The sequence below is a fragment of the Tenebrio molitor genome, chromosome 8 (genome assembly GCF_963966145.1).
Source record: "Tenebrio molitor chromosome 8, icTenMoli1.1, whole genome shotgun sequence".
In the NCBI taxonomy this organism is placed as follows: Eukaryota; Metazoa; Arthropoda; class Insecta; order Coleoptera; family Tenebrionidae; genus Tenebrio; species Tenebrio molitor.
This window is the reverse complement of record NC_091053.1, coordinates 18,938,436-18,964,237: the sequence shown is the minus strand read 5'-3', so window position 1 is coordinate 18,964,237 and position 25,802 is coordinate 18,938,436. Positions and strand designations below refer to the sequence as shown.

Genomic DNA, 25,802 nt, shown 5'->3' with positions numbered 1-25,802 from the left:
CTCAAGCAAATTTACAACTACACCATAAGAATAAAAAACGTTTATATCGAGAGTACTGACATCATAAGATTAGTCACGCCAAACAACTCGGTCATTCAGCAGACAATTCTACTTTAAGCAGTCCACTGCCCCAAGTCACTAATGTGACTCCGCAGGACACGTGTCTCGTAGAAACGTGAGACCGGAGGCCCATCTTATTAATGTGCCGTCACTACCAACTTCGCTATTTTCGAGCCCATAAAAATAACTTTTCTAAGTCTGGTGCAAGTTTATAAATACCCTAATTTTGAGCACTTTCTCCGACTCATTGGTCAGGTATGCGCGAACAATACCATGATCGCACAAATTAATACCACCATCGATAAATACTCAATGTGAAGACAGTTCGTCGCGTCCTAGTAGTCGCCTGCATGATAAAGGTTAATAAGGATACGACCTATTGTACTCGACCTATAATAAAAATTAAATTCCCCACGGTGCTGATCTGACTCTTTCGCTCACTAACGCAAAGTTCATGACATTTTTTTAGTCCCATGGGCGCCATACCAGAGCAACGAATAGACCAGACCAGATGTTCTCAGTTTCGACCGGACATATGGCACGGTACGTTTACTTGCCAAGTTACAAGCTTATATTTGTTGTGTGCATATAAAATGGGTGCCACGTGCACCATTTTGACCCCTGCACAAAGACAACAAAAAATCGAGGATGGGCTCTGGATGCACTTGAGTCACCTCCTGCTTAACATACAATCAAATCGATATAATTGAAGCGCAAGGAAATGACACAAGGATGGATGACGTTTCAAACAATCTATTGGTCATATTTTAAAAGAAATAGCAACTCTTCATTACTTTAAATGAAACGAGAACAAATCTGCAATAATCTCTTGTACGAGGGCTCGGGTAACCACTTCGGTACTCATATCTTCAATTTGTGTCACGGTGCTGGATCTTGAGGGACAGATGATTCAACAGCGCTATTACCGCGCTAAGTTACGACTTACTCGCGTGTGAGAATAATCTGATAGGATGTGCTACACTTTTGGTGAGTCACGGTGAAGCAACGCTTATTTAATGTAAACAGACAAATGTGTTCTGGCACAGGTATCCAAAATTGAAAAGTCAGACTGAAAAAGCAACTTCGGTTCTGTGTTAAGGACGGTACGCATAGCTGCACGAGTCGTAAAAAATAAATGTCACAGTGCTGTATGTTGCACTAGGTTCGTGCTAAAACTCAGCACAGTTTAATTGATGTTGTAATTATTTGAGCATTAAATAACGACGACATAAATGCGCCCAATGGACACGAGCATTGAGAGAACCTTGTCTCTAATTGCACCTCGAGTGCAAACTTTCATTGCGATTCTATTTGACTTGGCGTCTCCAACTCGAATGTATTATTAGCTATAAAGCAACTGCATATCTTGAGAGAGGAACTCGTCGCTGTGTCTACAAAAAGTAGATAAGATAGTTGAAAAACGATGCATCTGGTACCACCGAGACATTTTTTTTTGAGACTGACTGATTTGGGATTGTTGCGAATTTGAAATTATAGAATTGGCTCAAATCAGTCATTCCTTAACCACATTCAACGTGAACAGACTATAGAATGAGAAAGACCTTTCTGTTCTTGCTCAAAGAGCAAACACGTTATTGGACGATTTCTGATTTTTAAACGTAGAAATTTGTACAAGTGTGCGTGTGTGCAATTTGCAATGAAATGCAGAAGTGTATCCCATTAAGAAAAAATTGACGCGATTTCCGGAGAAACCGTGCCATCAGAAAGTAAGGAATCTTGGAATCGAGTCTGGAATAACTTTCTCTAAAATTTTTGCAATTATCCCATGTCTTGCTTTTATTGAATTTCCGACAATTTAGCAAAAATTAATAGACACAAGTGTGACGCTGCGAACAACAGGAAGAACCTACTCAGTTTCCCTGATAAAAAAATTTCACTTTGTTGAGTCGTTTTTTTCGATCAATGCAACGAAGAAAAGATAAGTCAGATTAAACGGAACCGTCTTATCTCCAAATCAAAGAATAAAAAAATTAAGTAAGATAAACTCAAGTAGATGAATCAGTTTTATCTTGGCGTAAAAACCAACAAATTATTGTTATTTCGTTCAAAAAAACACAGATAAAGTTGGTGTTTTTGTCGGAACGAATTCATTTTCGCACAATGGAAATATAAAATTCATGTGAAATATGTTCCAAGAAGTGCAAACCCTCCTCATCGTCATGTCTGAATTTCTGGAAGCTTAGGTGGCAGCCCAATTCATTTTAAAAGCTTTTGTGTTTTTGTTGACCTTACATGCGGCTTACGCAACATAAATTGGCAACAATTTAAATTTTTTGTGATCATACGACTTACAAAAAAAAATCAAGGACCAATGAAATGCGAAGTTAGATCGGTTACATCACATTAAAAAATTTAGTAACATGACTTTCTGCGAAAGCTCTCGACTCTCGCCTCGTGGGGCAAACCAGTAATTGTCAAATTCGATTTTTGGTTACTTGTTAGTTTTGTAAGTTGTCCCAAAACAACCCCAAAGATGTCTTAGTTACCGTTTTCCTCAACATAATCACGTATTCCAGTCAAAGTCGCACTTGGGTTTTATTTGTCACTTTTACTTCCACCCGGGGACACCCCGAGACTCACATGGCACATGATAATTCAGATTTTGATAATTCAACTGACACGAACCACACCGCGAAGCACGACGAACTGAAGCACCGATCACCGAAGCAACTGATCGCGAAAGTCTCTCAGCACATGACACGTTTCGGGAGGGGACTGAAAGAACAGCGTGGGGCGATAAACTAGACGAAGGGGATGCGAGCACTCGAGCAGGGGTTTGCACATATGTAGTGAGAGAAGTGACGTGATGGTGGTTGTAGATAGGGGCGTGTGAGGGTCCATGGAAGTAATTCAGATGATGAGGTTTCGAGAGCGCAACATGAGTCAAAGGATTTTCCGATCGAGAAATTTCAGGATGGTTGGATTAATTGTTATGTCAGACGTCGACTGCGATACTGCGAATTAAACCAGGTAGCAGATGACAGTTGTTTACAAGAAATGGACCAATGAAGCTGACAGGAGTGCACTAGTTTGTTTGCGTGACTGCGATATTTTGTTATGATGAAGCAGAAGCACTGGAGCTAATTAGCAATTTGGTCTTTTAAAGACGGCTCGTGCAGGAGAGAATGAAGAGGTGAATATTCAGAAGAAGAAATAAAACGGCGCTGCATAGACCACGCCTAAACTGCGACAATTTATCGTCGACGCTCTTTTGCTCTTTTGCAAGCGACGATGATTTTTTAAATGAGATTTTATTATTAAAAATAAATGTTGCAGAAAACACAAATGCAAGAAAGTAAGGTTAGGAAGTTGTTGACATTTGACGTGTAGATGCTAGATGTAGACAAGTTACAACGAAATGCGTAGCACGAATCTGACGAAAAATTTAAATTAACGTCAACAAATCATTTGTAATTGCTGCAGTTTCAACGTATGTGTTTAGAACATAAAACGTTAAGTGTAAAATTAATTGCATTAAATTCTTCTAACGTCCTTAATTTAGATCACAATAAAATGGGAGGAGCCGATTTTATCTGCAAGGCTGACTCGATTAAAATCTTCTTGATATATCTTTATCTTTAAATCTATAACGCATCCAATTGAGATAAGGAAAATTGGCGATATCAACTCAGATTATGCAATTTACATTGCAGTGCTGTGATAAAACAATTATTATTACATATTTATTTTTAGACTTCGAATTTTTTTTGAGATAACAATCCAGACAATTTTTTTTCAAATTTCTATTTCATGACTGTCAGATCAACCAGATGGTCGTTGGTCCTAGAGCACCTACCTATCATCATGTTACCATTTGCAAAGAAAGTATTTTTTCTACGACTGTTAAAAATGTGCTGTCGCGTGTCGTTTCATTCTAGAGTTATATCATAAGAGTGCATTGAAAACAATTGAAGTTGTCTGGCGGGTTTGACTTTAGAAACGTCAAATTCGAGATTTGTGCTGATTACTTTTCTCATTATGGAGAGTCGTAGAAAAAATATTTTTCGTGTTTCTTTCCCGAGATACATAACGTGAAAAATGGTATAGGTATAACTAAATACATACATTTTTCAGTTTATATACCTAACTTGATATCTGTCAAAGATAACCCCAAAATTTACAATTGATTCATGTTTTTCAAAATTTTTGCCTAAACGAACACGAAAATAATGTTGTGTGCACCTCGGCCAAAAAGTGCCTTTTGTCTCGTCTGTTATGCACTCGTTGCATTAATTACTATTTCTTGATTTAATTTTTTTTTATTATTCTCATTTAAGTTTATTTCGATGCGTTAATTTGTTCTGAATACTATAATAACAAACACGATTGTTGCACCTTATTATTCACAATAAAAAATATAAATTTCATTTTTAGGTCTTTTTGACATTTTCTTTCATTCTATTCTATAGTGTTTAAGTTTCTTAACAATTACGTCACAGTTTTCATTACTGCAATTAATTATATTACACATTACATTTAACTGACTTAACATAATATGCTAATTTAAATTTGGTATTGCCATAGACAACTTTAGTTCACAGATTACAGTAGAAAGCAAGAAATTGGAATTAATGATTATATTGTAGAAAAATAATCCTGTGATTGATTTTTTAAGTTAAAAAGGCTTCTACATAATTGTCAATAAATGTTTAGAGCATCAGCAGAAAGTGGATCAAAAAAATTAATGTTTATCGATTTATCAAGAATTCAATTAACTTCTATAGGTACACCTGCTTTTGATGCATTTGCCTGTTTTAGTGGAATACTTGAAGTACTAAAAATATTCAGAGAATTCCCCATGACAAAAGATTTGCATTAGAAATATTTGAAAAAATTTTTTTTTTCTATACTTTGATTTAAAAATCATTAAACCGTGACGTGCTTCTATTTTTTACTACCGCTTTTAGTCTCAGTCATATTAAAATTATGATTAAAGGAATGTGGTTTTCAGAAACTTTCGTTTTCGTGTTAAAATTTCAGATTGCAATTTCCGCCATCTCTGCAAGCTGATGGCACGAAAAAAAAATTGTGGGTGGTGCTTATCATTCAAAATAATTTTATGCTTGAAACTTATAAAAGTAGACGGCGACAGCGAGAAACCAGGAAAAATTAAAACACAACGATTCTCTACCAAACAATTTGTTGATCGAACACGTAAGTGACAAACAGGATAAACTAAGGACAACGTAACATTTTATATGTCCCGCCCATTACATTTTCTTAGTTACCAATCAAATAAATTGTTAAGACGATCTGATTTACACAGAAAAACAATTCTGACATTCGAATTGTCTTAATGACATTTTATTTTTTTAAAACTAAAACAATAATTGTGGACTTGACAGCTAAATTTTAACCTTAAGTTTTTTACGTGGCAAATGTGATAAAAAATTATACAGATTGAATTTGGCTTTGATTACCATTAGTCAATTTATGTGGGCGGAGCAGATAAAAAGTTATAACGGCAATACTATAATACACCACACATTTAGAAGTCTCATTTTTTTGTATTGACTGTTTCCTCAAACGAGATTGTTCAGATCATATTTTTATGAGCAAAATATCCAAAATATGTATATTTTAAAATATGCTGAATCGAATGCCAACAGAAGGACGGAAAAAAGAATAGAATCATCATTTCGACAAAAGGAAACGTTATAACGTGACATACAGTCATCAACAAGAAAACAAATTAAGAGTGCTACCGCTACCTTATCTTTTGTTTCATTGAATCGTCTGTCTTAGCTTAATCGTACACGTATGTATACTTGCTATACACAGTCGTTTTATTGGTTGCCTACCTTTGAAAAAAATCTATTAATTAATTGTTAATAATAATTAGTGCTTCATCTTCAATGGTAAAACTCATTTTACCGCTTTGCCGAAATCGAAATTTTTTTTTCAGGGTTAACATCAACACCGTTGGTTTAAAACTGACGTTTGTTTGACATTTCTGGTACAAAGTTGGTAAATTAGTCATTCTTACGAATGTAAAAATGTTGCTCTTGTTTATTTTATGAAAATTTTCTCCATTATCAGATAAAATAATAAAATTCGCAATTATAACTCGAACGCCTAAAATTTATGAGGTATGATTTATTAGAAAGTGGTGTTTGAGACCACAAATTGTATCCGCCCATGCATTGAACACTTATTTGCATAGGATTCCGCTACGACGTGACCGATAATTTGCAACGCCTGTTCTGATTTGTTTTCTTTTCGATCACTTTGTACAATGGATTGTAATTTGTTTAAAATTCCCATCCATAATAAATCCCATGTATTAAACAAAACAAATATGTAACAGATACGTTCCATTAAAAGGTTTTCTAATGTGTTTATACAACGTGTCCCAAAAATAAGTACATTAATTTTAGCCAGTAACAACAACAATTTTATCCACCACCGTTTTCAAATTCTCATATTTTTTTATCATTTCACCCCCCATAATTTAACCAGCCGTCCATCCATTTGTCTAGTGAAATAATTGTTTTTGACCCGTGTACAAACAAGCCCCCCTGTTTTTAGACTATTTCTTTGTCCCTTGCAATCGAGGCAGAGAGATAAGAGTATTAATTAGTTTGTTTTTTATCCGACTTCAAACGATTATTGTTTACGTTTGATGATTCGTTGATTTCGAAGTGATTTTTTTAACCTCTACATTTACGAATAGTAAAAACATTGGCTTATTGTGAAGCTTCCATGCCACGAGTGTTGCAGACCACGTCCTGAGCGAATTAAAAGGGTTGAAGAGGCTATTTTGAAAAGTGTCGAAACGCGGTAGGAACTAGCACCCAACGACTGGCACATAAAAACGATTTGGAAAATACTAAAAACGCAACAATTGTCTGCACGAGGTATAGGACGAAATGGTGTTACAGTGTGGCCTGCCATACCGCCAGACCTAACTCCGTGTGACTTCTTTTTGTGTGCTGTAACAATTCGCAGCAACAGAATATTTCTATAAAGAGTGCAACAATCACTTCGTCGCCGCCTTCAGTGTTGTATTGATAATAACGACCATTTGATGAAGCAGACGATTTTAAAGGAGGACTGTCTTTGGCACTCCTACTGTCTTTGCGATAGAGCAAAAGAGGGTGGAGTTACTGTATTAATTGTAACAGATGTAGCGGTTCTTTTATGTAATCACTAATTGGTATATCTACGCTGGAGGCCACACTTTACCCAGGTTTTGTGATGATTTTTTGAACATTAATAGATGCCGTGGATTTTTACGGTGACTCTTTAATTATTGCAATAATTTTAGGAAACATTATGCAATCAGTATGGGCGTTTGATTGAGGTCAGTCGCACATTTACATTTTGCTCCTGTCAGTTGTAACTTATTGTAACAATCACCATAACCTCCTAGTTACAAATATTTTTTATGTATTTTTTTCGTTGCACTTAATAACAGATTCACCACCAAAACTGTCTTCACTCTTCCAGACTTTTTTTCATTTAATATTATAACAATAAGGGTCGCAACAATTAGCCGCTGCGTCTAAAGGAATAAAAAACAACTGAATTTTGCTATGATGGATTTCAGATTTAGATCTTCTTGATTGATTATAATTAACAGAACAACAAAAACCAATAAACCAAAAAAATGTTATAAGTACTTTTCTTGTATACTCATGTTAACCCACTTTGATAAAATACATTATCTTTATTATCAATTTTCATTGTCGCAGGATTTATTTTTTGAAAAGAATTGTTAATCAGAGCGATTGCGATAATTATATCGGGCGTTCATTTAAGTTTCTCCTCAAAGTTGGCGTTGATAGTCGATTATGAACGCTCCAGGAATTACAGATCACTGTTTAAATATAACCTCACTTTTTGCGTTATTTGTGTTTTTATTCTGCAGACCGACGAGTGGGGCGTTCACAATCGACTTTTCAACGCCAACTTCGAGAAGAAATTTAAATGAACACCCGATGCTAATACACATTCACGTAAAGGGTGATTCACACCTAAAACACTTCCAATTCCGGCTGTTTTATTTCACAACATTAGATAGAAAAGTATATTATTAATAGTTTTACTTATACACATTAAAAAGTTGAACACGATACATTTTTTAAGGTGTCACAAATATAATTGTGAATTATGCAAACTTTGTGGAGAATTTTTCCTAGAGAAATGTATCGAAAAATCTTCGATTTACACAATGTATTTAGTTCCAATTTTTTCCGCACGAGCGAGGTGATTACAGATACGTTACCAAAACGAGAAAGCAATAAACGAAAATTGATCTTTTATCTGTTGAGGAAAATTCCTTGCCGATTCAGTAATCTTCTAGCAAAATGTAACACACACAATGTATTAGTTGCCGCAAACTTCACGACTGAGTGCTCAAAGACTAAGAATCCATTTTACAAATGCTAAACGCTAAACTTCATTCGCTCAATGTAGACCATAAGAAACTCATTCCTTTTTCTTTATCCAGACAAAAAGAATAGCTATTTCCAATTAAATTCCATTTAAAAGTCTAATACGTTTTGTTTGTTTTGATAACTTGCAAAAAATGTTTAACAGAGCGATACAATTCTTGGCATAAATTCTCTTCGAAATATTACATTCACATAATTTCCTTTGGGTAGACGTTAAAGGTATCTAAATGTTATTTAACTAAAACATTGTATTCATAGATCATGTGTTTTTGCAGTAAGATTAATTGTTAAAAATAAACTAAATCAAACAATGTCATCGTTATCACTCCAGTAGAATACTTTCGGCAAAAACTCTTGTGAAGATAAAGTAATAGTTGCACATGTGTTTCATTCTTTGATATCGATTTCCTTGAAGTAAACGTTCTACAGAAATACAACAAAAGTTCCTTCCACAACAAAAACCACATTCTTGTTTATTTAATTCTTATTTATTTAAATCTCAAAATGTATCGGGTGTTCATTTAAATTTCTCCTCAAAGTACGTCTTGAAGAGTCGATTGTGAACGCACCACTCGTGTAAAAAGCGTAAGATTCAAACAGCTGATCTGTGATCCGTAATCCGCAGTGCATTCACAATCAACACTTCAATGCCAACTTTAACCGGATATTTAAATGAACACCCGATACTTACAAAAATGAATTTTACGGGCAATTTGTATTTGTCTCGTTATTACAAATTTCTTTCTCTTCTGTTATTAGAGCGTTTTTGCTACTTTTCGTTAAATAAAAATAAACCTTACATGATCATTTCATTAATGAAACCTACAGCCGATCAAGATATATTAGGATCTAAGCCTCCCACTTGGATTATACTATTAATAACGTTTTCGTTTCTCCTAATTGGAAGCAATTCTCGCAATATCTTTCAATTAAGAGAAATGCGCTCTTGTTCATGCAGGCATTGTGAATGACCGTTTTATGTCCAATAACGGCAAGAACATTCTTCGAAATCTTGACGAAATTATTTAACACAACTGTTTCTCCTCTCACACGTACTACAACATACACAAATTGAAAAATATGATTGATTACCTTTAGTCCTCACATATCTTCTTCTTCGCCTCACACGAACCGGAGGTTTTCCCACGGGTTTCCCCGTGGAAAATTCAACGATTTTCATCATGCAGCACAACAGCACTACAAGCATGTCTGTGTTTTATCGCTAGGGCATCTCTGCACCTCATACGGTTAAACACTTTTTAATGTCGACACTTTTCAACATGCAAAAGTCACAAAACTCCACTCCTTAGTCCATCAAAGGTACCTACACAAGTTGTCACAACGTTTTATCAATGTCTGTGACTTGTATTAAAGTTAAACAGGATATGACGTTTAATTTTGTGGTTGTGGATGATGATAGTACATTGATTCACAGTGATTAGGGAACATCAGACTGAAAGCGACGTTACGAGGGAACTGACATTTGTGTTGGATGACGCTTTGAGAAGTTTACACCAACAGTAAACATAAAAACAGTGAGACATATGGTTTCTAGCTAGAGTGTGTAAATTGTGTATTTTTTATTGTTATTTGGTCGAAAAACATTTCATGGTTTTTTATTGTTTACAACAGAAAAGCACGAATTCCTACAGGAATTGCGAATTTGATTTTTTATTGCTAATTGAAAGTTAATGAGAAAGTTTTCTTCGCAATTTGCCAACATACCAGATAAATCAACTAATTTCTTCTCTTTCCTCTTGTTTCGATTTTTTAATAAAAATATACACACTTTAAGATTGTTTTTTCACTAATAGTTATTTGTATCGCAAGGCCAGAAACTCATTTTGTAAGTGCGAGCAAGGTTTGCGTCTGAGGCGTCAGCCGAGGCTCTATGATACACAAACATTTTTCCGCCGACAATTTTTTTAAAGCAAAAGAAATAGTTTTTGTTAAAATATTACCGAATAGGGAATTCAAAACTCAAGTAAGTCATAAGGCTTGTGTTTTTGATATTTAATAATGTTAATTTGCACTTGTGAGCCTCGGCTGACGCCTCGGACCACAAATCATGCTCGCACTTGTAAAATGACAGTTTGTGGCCTTATGATACAAATAACTGTGAATTTTCCTTGAATTTGTCAAAAAATCTACATGTTATTGACACCCAGTGCCACCAACCTAAAATCTCTCATTAAAATTTTCTGTTTCGATTTTCTTGCCTAGGCATGGAATTAAATGTTTCGAGACGATTTGGGCGAATGAAAACTTTAATAAATTTAGAGACAGAGGCCGAAAAGACATATTTTTAAACTGTGTCAAAAATATGATTCATTCCTAAAAGCCATTAAATATTGTAATATTGAATTGCATTTCTGCGCAATAGAATATATTTGATTATCAGATTAGATTAGTGTAGATTCTATACGATGGCCTTCACAATTTCCTGATTTCAACCCAATGGAAAACATGTGGGGTCACATTGTTGGGTTTATTATTAACAACCAAGTAGAATGAACTTATGGAGCATTAAAACTGAATGTTCCTACAGTCCTCATGTCCTTAAAATTACCTCCGAAATAATTCAGTAATTTATGAAAATTTTGTCAAAATTATTTCTCACAAAATTTTTGAAATCAATCATTTATAAGAGTTCCTATTCCTAATTTAAGTCTATTTCATTATTTTAATGTAACTGAACGATTAATCACTGTTGGGTGGTGATATTAGCCGTTCAAATGATATAGTCGTCTTTGTATAACTACTTAAAAACTTTATTGTATGACAAAATGTTGATGTACAAGTGTTAAGTACCAAGGATAGTGGTAGACTCTCGTTTTTACCGCTATATCTCGACTTAAATAAGGGTGGGTGATTTCACCCCTCTCACAAAGAAAGTAGGCAGGACTACCTGCTACAGTACCTGTTTCTAACAATAACGTTCAAAATTACATTATTTTGTACATATACCGCCCCCCTTGAAGGCACGGACTTCAAAAATATTGGAATTAGCAAAGATCGAACATGGTTATTAGAAAAAGGATTGTTACATAATAAACATGACAAAAAACATTAAAAAATACAAACATTGAAGTCAATTGTAAAAAAAAGGGTTAATGCATAATTATAACAAATATTTACACGATACAAACATAGTCTATTCATTCGCTGGCAGAACGCACACCTTTCGCGTGGCTCTTTTGAAGATGCCATTGACAGTCTTTACGGACACTACGCGCACAACACCGTCACTTCCGGGATGAAGTTCTACGATGCGTCCCAATTTCCATTGTAGTGGCGGCGTGTTGTCCTCAACTAGGATCACCATGGAACCAACTTCCAAGGCGGGGGTGGACGGTCTGGAACCGGAACCACGGAGCTGCTTGGAACGATTGATGTTTTGAACAAGGTACTCCCTTTGCCAGCGGTGCCAAAAGTGCTGCCTCATCTGTTCCACTCTTTGCCATTGCGTCAATCGGTTGATCCTCGTCGTCGTAAGATCTCTTTCGCTTATAGAAGTTAATGGCTCTCCGATGAGGAAGTGACCAGGGGTTATGGGATTAAGGTCATTAGGATCGTTACTCAAGGGACACAAAGGTCTGGAGTTTAGGACTGCTTCAATTCTTGTTAACAGGGTATACAATTCTTCGTAGGAAAGCACGACTTCTCCAATTGTTCTCTTTAAATGACCTTTAATGGATTTTACGTTTATTTCCCAAATACCGCCCATGTGCGGGGATCTGGGGGGAATGAAATGCCACGAGATACCCTTATTAGCCAGATTTTCTGTAATTTGACTAAATGAAGCTGACTTTAGAAATGTTCTTAGTTCCAGTAATTCTCTATTGGCGCCAACGAAATTTGTAGCATTGTCCGAATAAAGATGGTACACATGACCACGTCTTGATATGAAGCGTTTTAGCGCATTCAAAAAGGTTTGAGTCGTTAAGTCACCAACTAGTTCTAAATGCACGGCTTTAGTTGAAAAACAGACAAAGACGCAAATATATGCCTTCACAGTACGCTTACTGCGACCACGACATTCCTTGATGTAAATAGGCCCGGCATAATCTACGCCACTGATTTAAAATGGTCTGGTTGGTTCGACACGGGATTTGGGCAAATTACCCATAATAGGATACATAACGCTTGGTTTGACTTTAAAACATTGCAAACACTGGTGCAAAATCTTGCGTACCACACTGCGTGGAGAAATTATCCAAAAATTTTGACGTAACGCGGCTAAAGTTCCCTGAACACCAGCGTGCAGTTGCTCAATGTGCACGTGTTTGACTAATGCCTTAATCAAATGGTGATCGTTTGGTAGCACGATGGGATGTTTGACATCGTAAGTTAAGGATGAGTTTTGCAACCTACCTCCCGCGCGAATTAAATTATCATTCTTGTCGAGAAAAATATTTAAGCACAGTAAACGTGATTTCTTGTTAATCGGTTTGTTTTGTTTAAGGCAAGCTAATTCATCGTTGAATGCAACTTCTTGAATTAAACGCATGATGGCCTTCATGGAATCTTTTAATTCTTCACATGTTAAAGAACTAGAGATTTGCCTTTGGTTTGGCTTCCTACAATTGTTGATGAACCGTAATACCCATGACATTACGCGTTCAGTTTTTTTGTAATTTGAAAATTTTGTAAGAAGCGGTAGTTGTCTTTCGCGAGAATGAATATTGGTCAGAGTGACAGTTCGCCGTTCTGGAATTTCAATATCCGAAAGATTTACGTTAGATACGGGCCAAGTGTCGTTGTTTTCTGACAGCCAATCAGGACCGTTCCACCACAGTTTATTAGTTTTGAGTTGACCAGGTAAAGCACCTCGGCTTAGTACATCCGCAGGGTTACTTTCGCTTTTGACATGATACCAATCTTTCGCATCCGTTAGCGTTTGAATTTCGGAAACTCGATTTCCTACAAATGTTTGTAAGTTTGAAGATGTAGCGTTTATCCATGCCAGAACGACTGTGGAATCTGTCCAGAGAAATTGCTGATCAATTTTGACATTTATCGTTCGTAAAACTGTATTAAATAATTGCGACAACGTTAAGGCGGCACACAGCTCCAAGCGTGGTAACGTAACAGCGCGAAGAGGAGCCACACGAGATTTAGCGCAAATTAAGTGAACTTGATGATTGCCACTATGATCAGTTGTTCTTAGATAGACAGCAGCGCCATATGCGATTTGTGATGCGTCACCAAAACCATGTAGTTGCACCTGTACGGGGCTTGATTTTATTATGTTTCTGGGAATTTCGATTTCGTTTAAGTGAGCGAGTTCTTGCAAGATCTTAACCCATGCACAATAAATAGTTTCAGGTAATAGATCGTCCCATCCAATTTTCAAACTCCAGCACTGTTGAAGGATTATTTTTGCTTTTACTACTACTGGCGCCACAAGACCCAATGGATCGAATACCTGGGCAGTTTTAGACAGGATTTCGCGTTTTGTTAGTCTTTTCGGAATGTCGCACTGTTTTACCTGATAGCGTAACGAATCGTGATTAGGATTCCAAAAAAGCCCTAACGTTTTAGTGTAAGCATCCTTATCGAAACTGACGTTGAGATTAGGCTCGTGACTATCTGGAATTAATGCAGGATGATTGGCGGCCCATTTACGTAATAAGAAACCACCATGAGCTAAAATTTGAATTATTTGATCTCGTAAAGTGATTAGGTTTTCAAGTGAGTCTCCTCCCGTCAGAAGATCGTCTACGTAAAAATCCTGTTGAATTGCTTTAGCGGCTTCCGGGTACTGATTTACGTTTTGAAGAGCTAGTTCTTTAAGACATCTTGTTGCTAGAAAACTGGCCGGTTTTGTACCGTAGGTTAGAGTGGTTAATCTATACGTTTTTAGCGGATCTTCGGTGTTCTCGCGCCAAACAATTCGTTGATAGTCACTGTGATCGGGATGTATTTCTATCATACGGTACATTTTAGCTATGTCCCCGTTTACGACGTATTTAAAAGTTCTGAATCTCAACAAAATTGCAAAAAGCTCTGGCTGGATTGTAGGTCCTGCCATAAGATTGTCATTTAGACTTAATGCATCAGCTGAGCGAAATGACGCGTTAAAAACAACTCTTAACTTGGTCGATGTAGAATCCTTGAGTACCGCGTGATGGGGCAAATATGTACAGTTCGGTTTATTTAATTCGCAACCCGGAACTTCCTCCATGTGACCCAAAGAGATGTAATCCCGCATGAATTGCACATAATCTGATTTTAGTGTAATCCCGCATGAATTGCACATAATCTGATTTTAGTGTAGGCCTTTTGTTTAGGTTTCGTTCCAGATTGTTAAAAAACTTTACAGCACTATCGCGGTTTGACTTGAGAATTGGAGGATCATTTTTTAATGGCAGTTTAACAAGAAACTTTCCGTTTGTTTGTCTGCACGTATTTTGAATAAAATGTTGCTCGCACATAATCTCTTCATTTGAAAAGCATTTTTGTTCGGAAGGGTTGCTGCATTGTTCTAGTTCGAAGAATTTCTGCACCTGGTTCTCTAAAATGTCGGTTACCGACGTTAGAGAAAGCGAGCAGGTGCTTGAGCTATTGTTATTGTTCATATTTAGTGACCCACCCGCAATGAAACCTAAATGGGTATTTTGCAGCATTAGTTTGTTATGGTTCTTCATTGTTATTTCCTTGCGGTCTTGACATAAAAGGTTCCAAAACAAATCAGCCCCGATAAGTAAGTCTACTGGTGCAGTTTCTAAGAATTTCGGATCGGCTAGCTGTAATTCCTTTGGAATATTTATTGCAGACATGTTTATGGTCACCAGGGGAAGATTTTCGGTTATTTTTTCCAGAACAAAACAACTTAAGTTCGCCGAAAACTTATTGTACTGAGACTTGATGTTTACCTGGACGGCCTGTTTGATGTTCGTCGAAATTTGACCAATTCCGCCAACGGTTATATTTACGGCTTTCTGCTGTAGACGTAATTTTTTGGAAAATGATGACGTAATATAACTGTTCATGGACCCTGCATCCAGGAGAGCTCTACATTTATGTGACTTATTATTACGATCTTCTATGAGAACGATCGCGGTTGATAACAAAATAATTGATGATTGGGACCTCATAGAATGAGCGTTTAAACTTTCTACCTGTGCTGGTGTTTCATTGGTTTGCGTGATTTGTCTTTCTTTGTGAAGCAGCGTATTGTGGCTTTGATTGCATTTACGGCATTTGAATTTGGACTGACAGTTGTTAACAAAATGATTGGTTCTTAGACAATTAAGACATAACTTCAGGTTTCGAGCTTGAGCGTTTCTTTCCTCTACATTTAATTTTGTAAATTCATTGCACTGAAAGATTGTATGATCGTCATTTTTACAAAATGTACAATGTAGTTTGTTTGTGGCAACATAAGATGTAGTGCTTCGTTTTTGTGACATATTGTTTTTTGCATTATTGTGATTCGGATTGACGTTCGATTTGGGGTGCAATAGATTTAAGGATTCCAACAACTGACATTTCTTTTCTAAAAATTCGATCGTTTGACCGTAAGTTGGAACCTCGTCGGTTAATGTAGCCTGCCATTCTCTTGCAAGATTGTCGTCTAATTTGTCCACAATTATTACGACTAGAAGAGCGTGCCAAGTATCAATCGGTACTTCTAGCTGTCTTAACGCGGCAACATTTGAATTCAACGTATCTAAAAAACACCTAAGTGACGAATGCGAGGCTTTAATTACTTGGGGTGCCTTTGTGATGGCTATTATGTGATCGTGAACGATCAGCCGTTTGTTGCAGAACCGTTTCTTTAAGATATCCCACGCTACATTATAATTTTCTGATGACACCGTTAATGACTCGACTGCTCGCAAAGCTTCACCAGATAAACATGATCGCAAATATTGGAAACGTTGACAGTTGTTTAGCATGTTGTTTTCGTCTTCAATAATGGATTTAAATGAATTTTGAAATGACAACCATTCCTTATAGCAACCAGTGAAAGATTTTAAATTTAAAGTTGGCAGATTCAATTTGATTGATTGATCACGATTAGAGCAATGTGAATTAGCGCTGGAACAACTACCGTTAGGATTCGCTGTGGCCGCAGTGTGCGGTGGAGGCGTCGTTTGTCTAATTTTTGTTTGAATTGATGATAATACATCGAGATACTTTAAATCAATTTCGTCGCGGTCCTGAGTCTGTGTCTCAATCGCCTCTGATGAAAGATCGAGTGATTCAATTTCAGTCTGTACCTCGTCATATTCTTTGAATATTTGTTCGATGAATGTTTTTCTAGTTTCTAGTGGAGACACATCATTATCATTTGATTGAAAATTAGACACAAAGTTCTGAATACGCGTAATTCTAGCTTTTAATGAGGTTCTTTTCTTTTTTAGAGCCTCTAATTTGGCAATTGATTCATCTAATAAGGATGTCTCGGGCATAATGATTGATTTGATTTACGTGGTCGAGATGAAAATTTGCGAAATTAGGAACAATAGAAAAAGTCGTACGTAGTAATGCAGTTTGGAAGGGAAATTGAAAGGATTGAGAGCCACTAACCTTTGTTGATGTCTTGAGTGATGATCGCTTCGCTGCTACCCAATTCGGTGACTATTCGTGCTGCCCTTTTGCCCTTGCTGAAGGTGACGAAATCGTTGCTGCCCTCTGGGTGTCGAAACTGTTTCTTGAATTGTTGTTGTATTACACTTGTTATTACACTAGACGACCGTCGTGTGATATGGATTTAATCATCCGGCTCGAAGGACCAAAATTTATGAACGATTAATCACTGTTGGGTGGTGATATTAGCCGTTCAAATGATATAGTCGTCTTTGTATAACTACTTAAAAACTTTATTGTATGACAAAATGTTGATGTACAAGTGTTAAGTACCAAGGATAGTGGTAGACTCTCGTTTTTACCGCTATATCTCGACTTAAATAAGGGTGGGTGATTTCACCCCTCTCACAAAGAAAGTAGGCAGGACTACCTGCTACAGTACCTGTTTCTAACAATAACGTTCAAAATTACATTATTTTGTACAGTAACAATATCATATATTATTTATTATACAAGTTTTATAAGACGGTATTCGGTAGGTATAATGTCACATGCGTGGGTTTAAAGCACGACGAGCAGAGCGATGACTGCTTTAAAGTAGCTTTGTAATTTGCTTTGTTAGATTTATGAAAATTTCTGTTTGAAAGAAATATCATTACAAAGAATAAAGCAAGACAGTTTTTTTGATTATCTTATCTGAACTAATTAAATCATTGTATCGTTGTGGTTAAGGATACAACAATATGTAGTCTACTAAATTATTAATGGACTTACTGTCGCGAGGAATAAATTTTGGTCGTCAAGGTCATTCTTTGACGCAATGAAAAGTGCTCTAATGTGAAACGGGCATAACCTCTAATAAATTCTATTTGTTTTGTCTTGTCAAAATCTTGTCAACTTTTTGGAAATCTCAAAAGGGTTGCCACCCTAGCTTCTGACACATCCGTCTCTATCAGCGAAATAATTTTTACTCTATTAAAATACGACATTGGGGCCATAATTGTGAATGTTTAGGCAAAAATTTTAATTTGTGACTAGCGGGAAATGTCCTTGACGACCAAGATTTATTGCTCGCGACTGTACATAATCTGTTTTTATATTTTGTACCACAATATGCTACAGAACGCCAAAAATTAAACATATTCGAATTCCACAAGACTCTCGAGATACCTACATTCTTTTATAGACACTTTGTATTTTACTGAAGAAAATTTTAAATCCATAAATGATACCACATGACACCTTACAATTTGAACATTTTAGAAACAGTTTAAATAATTCTCTTCTGAACATCATTGTGAATAAAATTTTCTATGAATTTGTCAATTTTATCCGGTTCATGATTATGAGAAACTTCTTCGAAAACTGTTGTCCAGCTAGACAACTTTTTTCTTACTCATTATTACTTTTTGGTTTCTAAACTAGTTTTGACATAAAATATTACATTCTTTCTTTATTAAGTAGTTAACAGAATTAACAATCATTATCTTTCTGTTCTGCAAAATTATTTCAAGAACTCTTCTGCTGTGAACAGCGATAACTTGTGTTACAGACGAGAATTGCTGGTTTCGATAACAAGGTGTTTTAATATTGACTTTAATCTTTGTAATGCTAATAAACTGATATTTTTCATCTACATTTATCGATCTCTTATTTGTCGTTAATTAAATCTGTACAAGTTTTCGTTAGGAAAAATGGTGATGAGTAGTTTAAAGCGTACATTTAAGAGGCGAACATTTGGAAACATTTATGACATCATATTAACGTCTCAGTAAACTTTTCTGGTGGAAAACAGTAAGAATGCAAATGTTTTTCTTCAACCAGTAAAAAAAATCTCTTTGTAAATCTTTTCATATAGTAAAAGTAAAATTAAAATGCAAAAATGTGCTTCGAATTAATTGAAGAAAATATTTTTCTATTATTTATTTAATTTGTTATAGGACGATTAAATCGACATTGTTTTTTTTTTTTGATATTGTAAACTGTTAAGAAGTGAGTCGTCTAAATTGTTCCCTTTGATAGATTTTTTATAAATGAGAATGACACATCAGCAGAGCCAACAATAGGGAAATTGATGCGGTGTCAGTAACATTGACTTGTCAAAAAGTATTTTTTTCAAAATTTAGATTGCATTTAGTCAAAACACAAAAAAAAAATGGTTTGTTTTCCTTCAAAATGTCTAAAGCTTGATAAAATAAGATGGCGGAAAGCGACGCTGTCATCCCGCCAAAACTAATTGTTACCTGCCACGCAGACATAAGGGAATTCCCTTAAGATCACATGTACAAAATCATCCACAACACTTTCCCGTCGAGCCAGTAAGATAAATCATCCGGGCTTTAGCAAATCCTCGATAAAATCACAAATTATTTGCTTAGTAGAACAAATCGAATATGGCGGTCAAAACTTTATTCAGTAACTGGGACTCAAGCTGTGTTGCACACGACACCATTACTCAAATAGAATCATCCAAGACAAACGTATCCTGAAAGTGTTAAATGTTGGCCTAAAAGTTTCCACACGACGTATGTCCTCTTTTAAAACAGTCGAATCTAAAATAGACCGTTTTTAATTCTTAAAATAATTACCTATACGCGTGTGTACACGGTGCAGGAGGGATGCGTGTTTGATTTGTTTTAGGAATTTTAGATAAGGCACTGTGTGGTTGGGATTATTTTGGGATTATTCCAGTGTTAATGCTGGAGCGGAGTTAAACTCCGGGAATTATTACATTATAATAGAATTTACATTCACGCAGGTATTTGAAATTTGCATGCTTCATCAGTTAAATACACAACAATAATTTCAAATTTTACTTTGACAATCCTAGCAATAGGATTGCGAAAAGCATAATAATCTTTAACTGAAAAAATTCTCTCCCTAATAAATGAAAATGAAAAATGACTAATAAATAATCATAATCATAATATGGAAAATACAACCTATCGGGTTGGCAGCTCTGTATATCAAAAATTATTTCATAACAATCTGCCAAAGTGCAAAATAAAACATCTGGTCAGCCGAAAAGTCGAATACAAATGTCGTACAGAAGGTATTTTACAGCACTCCAACTAATCAGGCACTCGGCTTCGCCTCGTCGTGCTGGAAAATACACCTACCGCATTCTAATATAAATAACTAATGCTTAGTTGATCATAATTAATGCACATGGACTAAAATGTAATATCTTTTTTTTTATGAGTCTAGACTCACCGCTAGGTGAGGATATTTTTAATACCTAACAAGTTTGTCGAACAAAGCTTTTGGTGAACTTTATCGATTTGGTTTTAACAGAGAGGGATTGTCTCTTAGATCCTTCTTTACCAAACACTTAAGCTTATCAAGTTTGCAATAGTTTATTATAACAAAAAATAAATCTCTTTTCAAGGTACATATGTGTGTTTTATAGATAGGTATAATACCTCGAGGAATCATAGAAATTTGAGACGAAAAGTTTTATAACATTTCACTAGAGTTTCAAGTGTCACAACAGAACAAAAATGTGTCAAGTAAAATGCGAAGGTATCTCAATCCTCAATAAATTCAGAAAAAAGTATACAATGGCGATAATCGTTTTTTGGGGTATTCAATAATTTCTCTTTTTTGTTTTTGATACCTTATAAAAAATAATTTGTATTTCCACAAAACATAATAAGCCCAGACAAGTACGATACAGGATACACTGTGTTATCTTTCTTTCTCTGCTATATTTGTACTAAACGGATGACAGCAATGGATTCTTGGCGAACATCCTGCTGAAAAAATACACACCATTCTGGTGCAAATAGCTTCACGCTTTGCTGTTAATCTTGATAAAGAAAAAAATAGATCCACCACGCTGATGTTATTTATTACTTCAGTCATTTAGATAAAGTGCGGTCAGAACGAGATAAATTTGCCGCCAAGTAAATTACACTGGTATGATATGGGAAGCCCTGGTGTTTTTACAAAATTCGGTCCTTCATGTGATCTCTATTGTAACAACATAGTAGATGCAATTCAAAGAGGAAGGATTTTGCTCTTGGTGCATTATTGTAATAAACAGGAATGTTTTGAAACATCTGTCATTCACATTTCTGGTATATTCTACTATACCTATACTATTCTGCTTCTATTTGTAAATATGAATTTTTAATAAGTGAGAAATATTTTCACTATTTCCGGACGCAGCTGTTACGTGCAGAGTGTTTTATGTTTGGTTTGTATTTTTAGATTTAACTGCATTTTTATCACCGCTCATCTCGAATTACGATCAAATCATATTTTACTTCAAAAAATATACACAATAAAATTGGGATATTTTTAGAAAATGGTGCACCAAGACCTATAGTGGAAGCGTAAATAATGAGAATTCAGTTCAAATAAGCAACTCGAAGTGTTTGGTAATTGTTCACTTTAACTACTTCTGGAATTTTCGCGTTTTTTCTGGCTAGACAGCCTCAGGACGTCCTCCTACATCGTTTCCCACCAGTCAAACCTTGTGCAAATGAAAATTTTCCTTACCCTTTAGTTATACTAAGACTTGGCGCGACCTTGACACGACCTTGAAACACAACAAGAGAGAAAAAAAAAAGGCATTTGCACAAGGTTTGAATGATGGAACACGATCTAGGAGGACGCCATGAGGCTGTCCAGCCAGAAAAAACGCGAAAATTTCAGAAGTAGTTAAAGTGAACAATTACCAAGTGTTTTTTCTCTTCGTAAACATTTTTTTGTCTTATAGTATAATGTTATAACAATAAAATTTTAATTTCTCGAGTGTGTAAATATAATCAAAATTACTTTTCAATGCAGGTACATATTTTGTAAATAATATAAACAATACAATACAATAAATTATAAATGTAATATCGCTGGCACTTTTTCTTGTTGAAAATAAAACTGTAAAATAAAAATTCCAGGATAAAATATTTTGTACATTTTTATGAAGAAACGTACTTTTTTAGTTTTATGAGAACTAAATCAAACAAAATATTTGACTGGACACTTAAAACAGTTTCAGTCACTAAAAATTAGAGGAGCAATTTTTATAATTCATAAATCTTAAGCAATGCAACACCACGAATATTTTTTTTGGTTATGGTGTCTTCATGGCAAACATTTTTGAATAAACTTTAAGAACTACTCACCTATAACTAAAGGTCCTCTACAGTTGTCTGTCATTCTGCAACACAAAATAATCAAGATATACACTTACTTTATAAAAAATTATTACAGCTTACCTGAATCGATCTAACCACAGTCAAGGTGAGCAAACATGATGTTCAACAGTTCATCTGAAAAATACACAAAATAACAATCCTATTAAAACAGTGTATACCTACTTTTTGAACAGGCTTTAGTGTACGAGATTTTTTTTTGAACGCCCGTTATAAAAACATTAACGTATCATAATTTTTTTAACCTCATTTTGTACCATATCAGAATGTGCCTGACAGACAGAAATGAATTAATAATTTCTTATGAATTTATTTTATGCAAAATCCACTACAATCAAATTTTGGTAGATACCAAGTTGGAATGAGGCACGTTTGGTGATAAAGAGCGGTTGAAACTTGGGGTGCAATAATCCCTTAGTGGTATAAGCTACAAAGCAGTAATATTGTCGCAAATTCTTCTTTGGTGAGCATTTATCCACGTATTCGCGATGGAGATAGACGCACGAGAAGTTTGCAAATTAATTCGTCATTTATTAATTCAGTTCCCTTGAGGTCTACAACAACAGTGATTACAACGGCTTAGAAACTCTGGTCTTGCACTGTTTCACATTATTAAATATTATTGATCTTGTGTTAGTTATTGAATCATTGAAACGCACAAATGGAGTGATTAAAAATTTAACGATATTTGAGACGGATTTTGTTCGTTGTAGAAATGATCAATAAATGAAATATTATAAAAAAACAATTGTAAAGCATTAGAAATCGTTGATTGAAATCAATTCATTCGCATGGGAATTTTACGATTTTTTCAGTAGTGGATGAAATGAGGTAAGTACAAAATGATCAAAAAGAAAACAAATCAGAGCGGGCGTTGCAAATTATCAGTCATGTCGTAACAGAATTCCATGCAAATAAGCGTAGACAATTTGTGGTCTCAAACGCCGACTGGGTAATTTACCGGCTTTATTGCCACACGTGACGTCACTGGTAAGCAGATTTTTCGGTGAAATGTCAAAGGAATGTCAATTTTAAAGTAACGGTGTTGTCGTTAACCTTGAAAAAAGTTTTCGATTTCTGCAAAGTTTACGGACGTTTCCTGTAATTGTAAGCAATCATTATCCCAAAATATGTGGTAAAATGGGTTTTACCGTTGAAGATAAAGCATTAATTATTTATAATCAATTAATTAATAATAGATTTTTTCAAAGGTAGGCAACCAATAAAACCACTGAGTGTAGTAAGTATACATATGTGTGTCCTATTAAGCTAAGACAGACGTTTCGATAAAACAAAAGATGAGATAGCCTCTCGATTTGTTTTGTTGTTGATCACTCTGTATTGTACGTGAACTGTTCCATATTTTCTCTAATTGTCTGACAAATACTATTCCACACAGATTAATCAAAGAATAAATTAGGGAACTTCAGAAACAAATTCAAAGCTTTTAGATTATTGCTTTTCCAAAATTTTACCACTACTTCTAAGAGATTTTAAATAACATTAGAACTTCTCCGACAAAAATTATTTTGCTACAACTACACAACTTTTTGAATAATAGTTATATGCTTACAGCCAATCAGAGATATTTTCTTTGTTCGGATTATACTCAAAACTTCATTATGTTTGTGAGAAGATGATAATGAAATTTCATTGTTTATTAACTATTGTTGTTCTGATCGTGTTTTGGGAAATATAATGGATCTAGCTAAACAGAGAATGAAGTTTATATTTGCAGATTATTTAGAGACCTTGTATTGCTGATAGGAACTCGGGAAGTCATGTTTCAGTGGTAATTACAATTTATGTAATATCTCGGAAGTATACGTATGTCAAAAAACTTTATTACATTTCAAAAATGTGCTAAAAAATATTACAAATTCGGCTAGATTTGTTATAGAAATAATTTACGGAAACTTTAACTCCTCTGACTAAAAATGAATATGTAAATGTGTTTCTATGGGTATTGTAATATCACTGTACGTCGTGAGATGTAGGTACTGTCGCGAGCAATAAATTTTGGTCGTCAATGTCATTTCAAAATTTAGTTAGATTGTCACAAATTTAAAAAAATTCCCGGCCTGATTTGCGCATGTCAACAAAGTGTCAAAAAAATGAGAAAAAATGACAATTAATGTCATACAACATGATGATAGGTTATGATATTTACGACTGTTTTACAATGGAACATTTTCGATTGCGTCAAAGAATGACCTTCACGACCAAAATTTATTGCTCGCGACTGTACGTACCGGGTGAGTTAAGTTTTACCGCCCGAGCGAAAACACCCACTTCTAATCAATTTAAAATTCTCAAAAAATTCAGGAATGATTGTGTATCATGCAGAATAATCTGTACAAAATTCAAATTTTTTAATGAAACAGGTAAAGATTTCGTTTTAATTCAATAACCGCTACATTAATTTTTCAGTGAGAGTCCTTTCAAACATTCAGGGAAAATTTGATGACATCACAGGTTTTTGAAATAAATGGAATTTGATATTAAAGTGCAAAATTTAGCTGATTTATTATTAAATTGGGCGGTCAGTTACACAAAAGAAGTTGACGTAGGTTGTTTATGGTACCCTTTAGGGGCTTAAGAATTACTAGAAAAGTTGTCAACAGATGTTTCCCAACAATGAGATATTTATTTATGACACTGCAGCTGTAAATCTTAGTCATTTTTCGCTCTTAATGTTAAAATTGGAACAATTCAAAAACGAATAATTTTCTTTTGATGCGAATTTCATAAATGTGTTCTTTGAATTAATTGCGAATTATGAGCGTGTACGAAAAAAAAATGTTTTTTTGCTCAAAATCGATTTCTTAAATTTTATGGCTCTGAATGAAGTGATAAGTGATAAAGGAAAATTGATTGCACACATTTGAAGTCTTATATCCAGGGAATGTAACCCTAAAGATTCGTAATTTTTATTAATTTTTTAATAGGGTTAATCGTGCGGGCGATAAAACTTAACTCACCCGGTACACATTTTTTTTTTTTAATTTGAAGATCATTTACTGGAAAATATCGGATGTCATTTAAATTTTTTCTCAAAGTTAGCGTTGAAGAGTCGATTGTGAACACACCACTCGTTGGTCTGCAGAGTAAAAACACAAACAACGCAAAAAGTAAGGTTAAATTTAAACAGCTGTGGTGCGTTCACAATCGACTCTTCAACGCCAACTTTGAGGAGAAATTGAAATGAACATATGATACAACATTAAATTCAATTTTTGATTTTCAATCCTTGAAGAGAAAAGTGACTGTTCGGAGTGGTCAACAGTTGGTGCGTTATTTTCCGAACAGCCTGTATAATATACTGAGAGAGTCGAGAAAATTTTCACAAAAACTACAGAGAAAGTTTTTGCGATTAATGACGAAAATGACACAGTTATTGATCCTTCAGGACAATGAAAAGATATAGATTCAAAAAATCATAAGAAACTTTCGTCCAACACAAATTTAAAAAATCACTAAATGAATGTGGAAGAACCTTTATAATAGAACTCTGACAGTTTTGACCAAGGCTTGAATTGTTTGTTTATTTTTATACTTAATGTAATGTCAACATTTTGTTTGGACAGATTTAGCAACAAATTATTATGCAACAGTCTGCAGAGAATTT

At 34.9% G+C, this 25,802-nt stretch overlaps 1 protein-coding gene across 9 annotated transcripts in view; it reads right to left on the bottom strand.

Annotated features, from left to right (window-relative positions):
- LOC138136800 (serine-rich adhesin for platelets) overlaps positions 1-25,802 on the bottom strand; it is a 67,369-nt gene that overhangs the window by 38,564 nt on the left and 3,003 nt on the right. For 4 of the 9 annotated variants that reach the window (XM_069056107.1, XM_069056105.1, XM_069056108.1 and 1 more), the window contains exon 1: positions 2,568-2,751. Coding sequence is in view for 5 of the 9 variants with exons in the window: in XM_069056101.1 (XP_068912202.1) it covers positions 9,570-9,684 (115 nt within the window). In the remaining 4 variants the exon portion in view is untranslated. Of the gene's footprint in view, positions 1-2,567; positions 2,752-9,569; positions 9,931-19,258; positions 19,439-22,144; positions 22,180-22,237; positions 22,292-25,802 lie in introns of those variants that run through there. The other 5 variants (XM_069056109.1, XM_069056101.1, XM_069056102.1 and 2 more) reach the window with 5 other exon arrangements.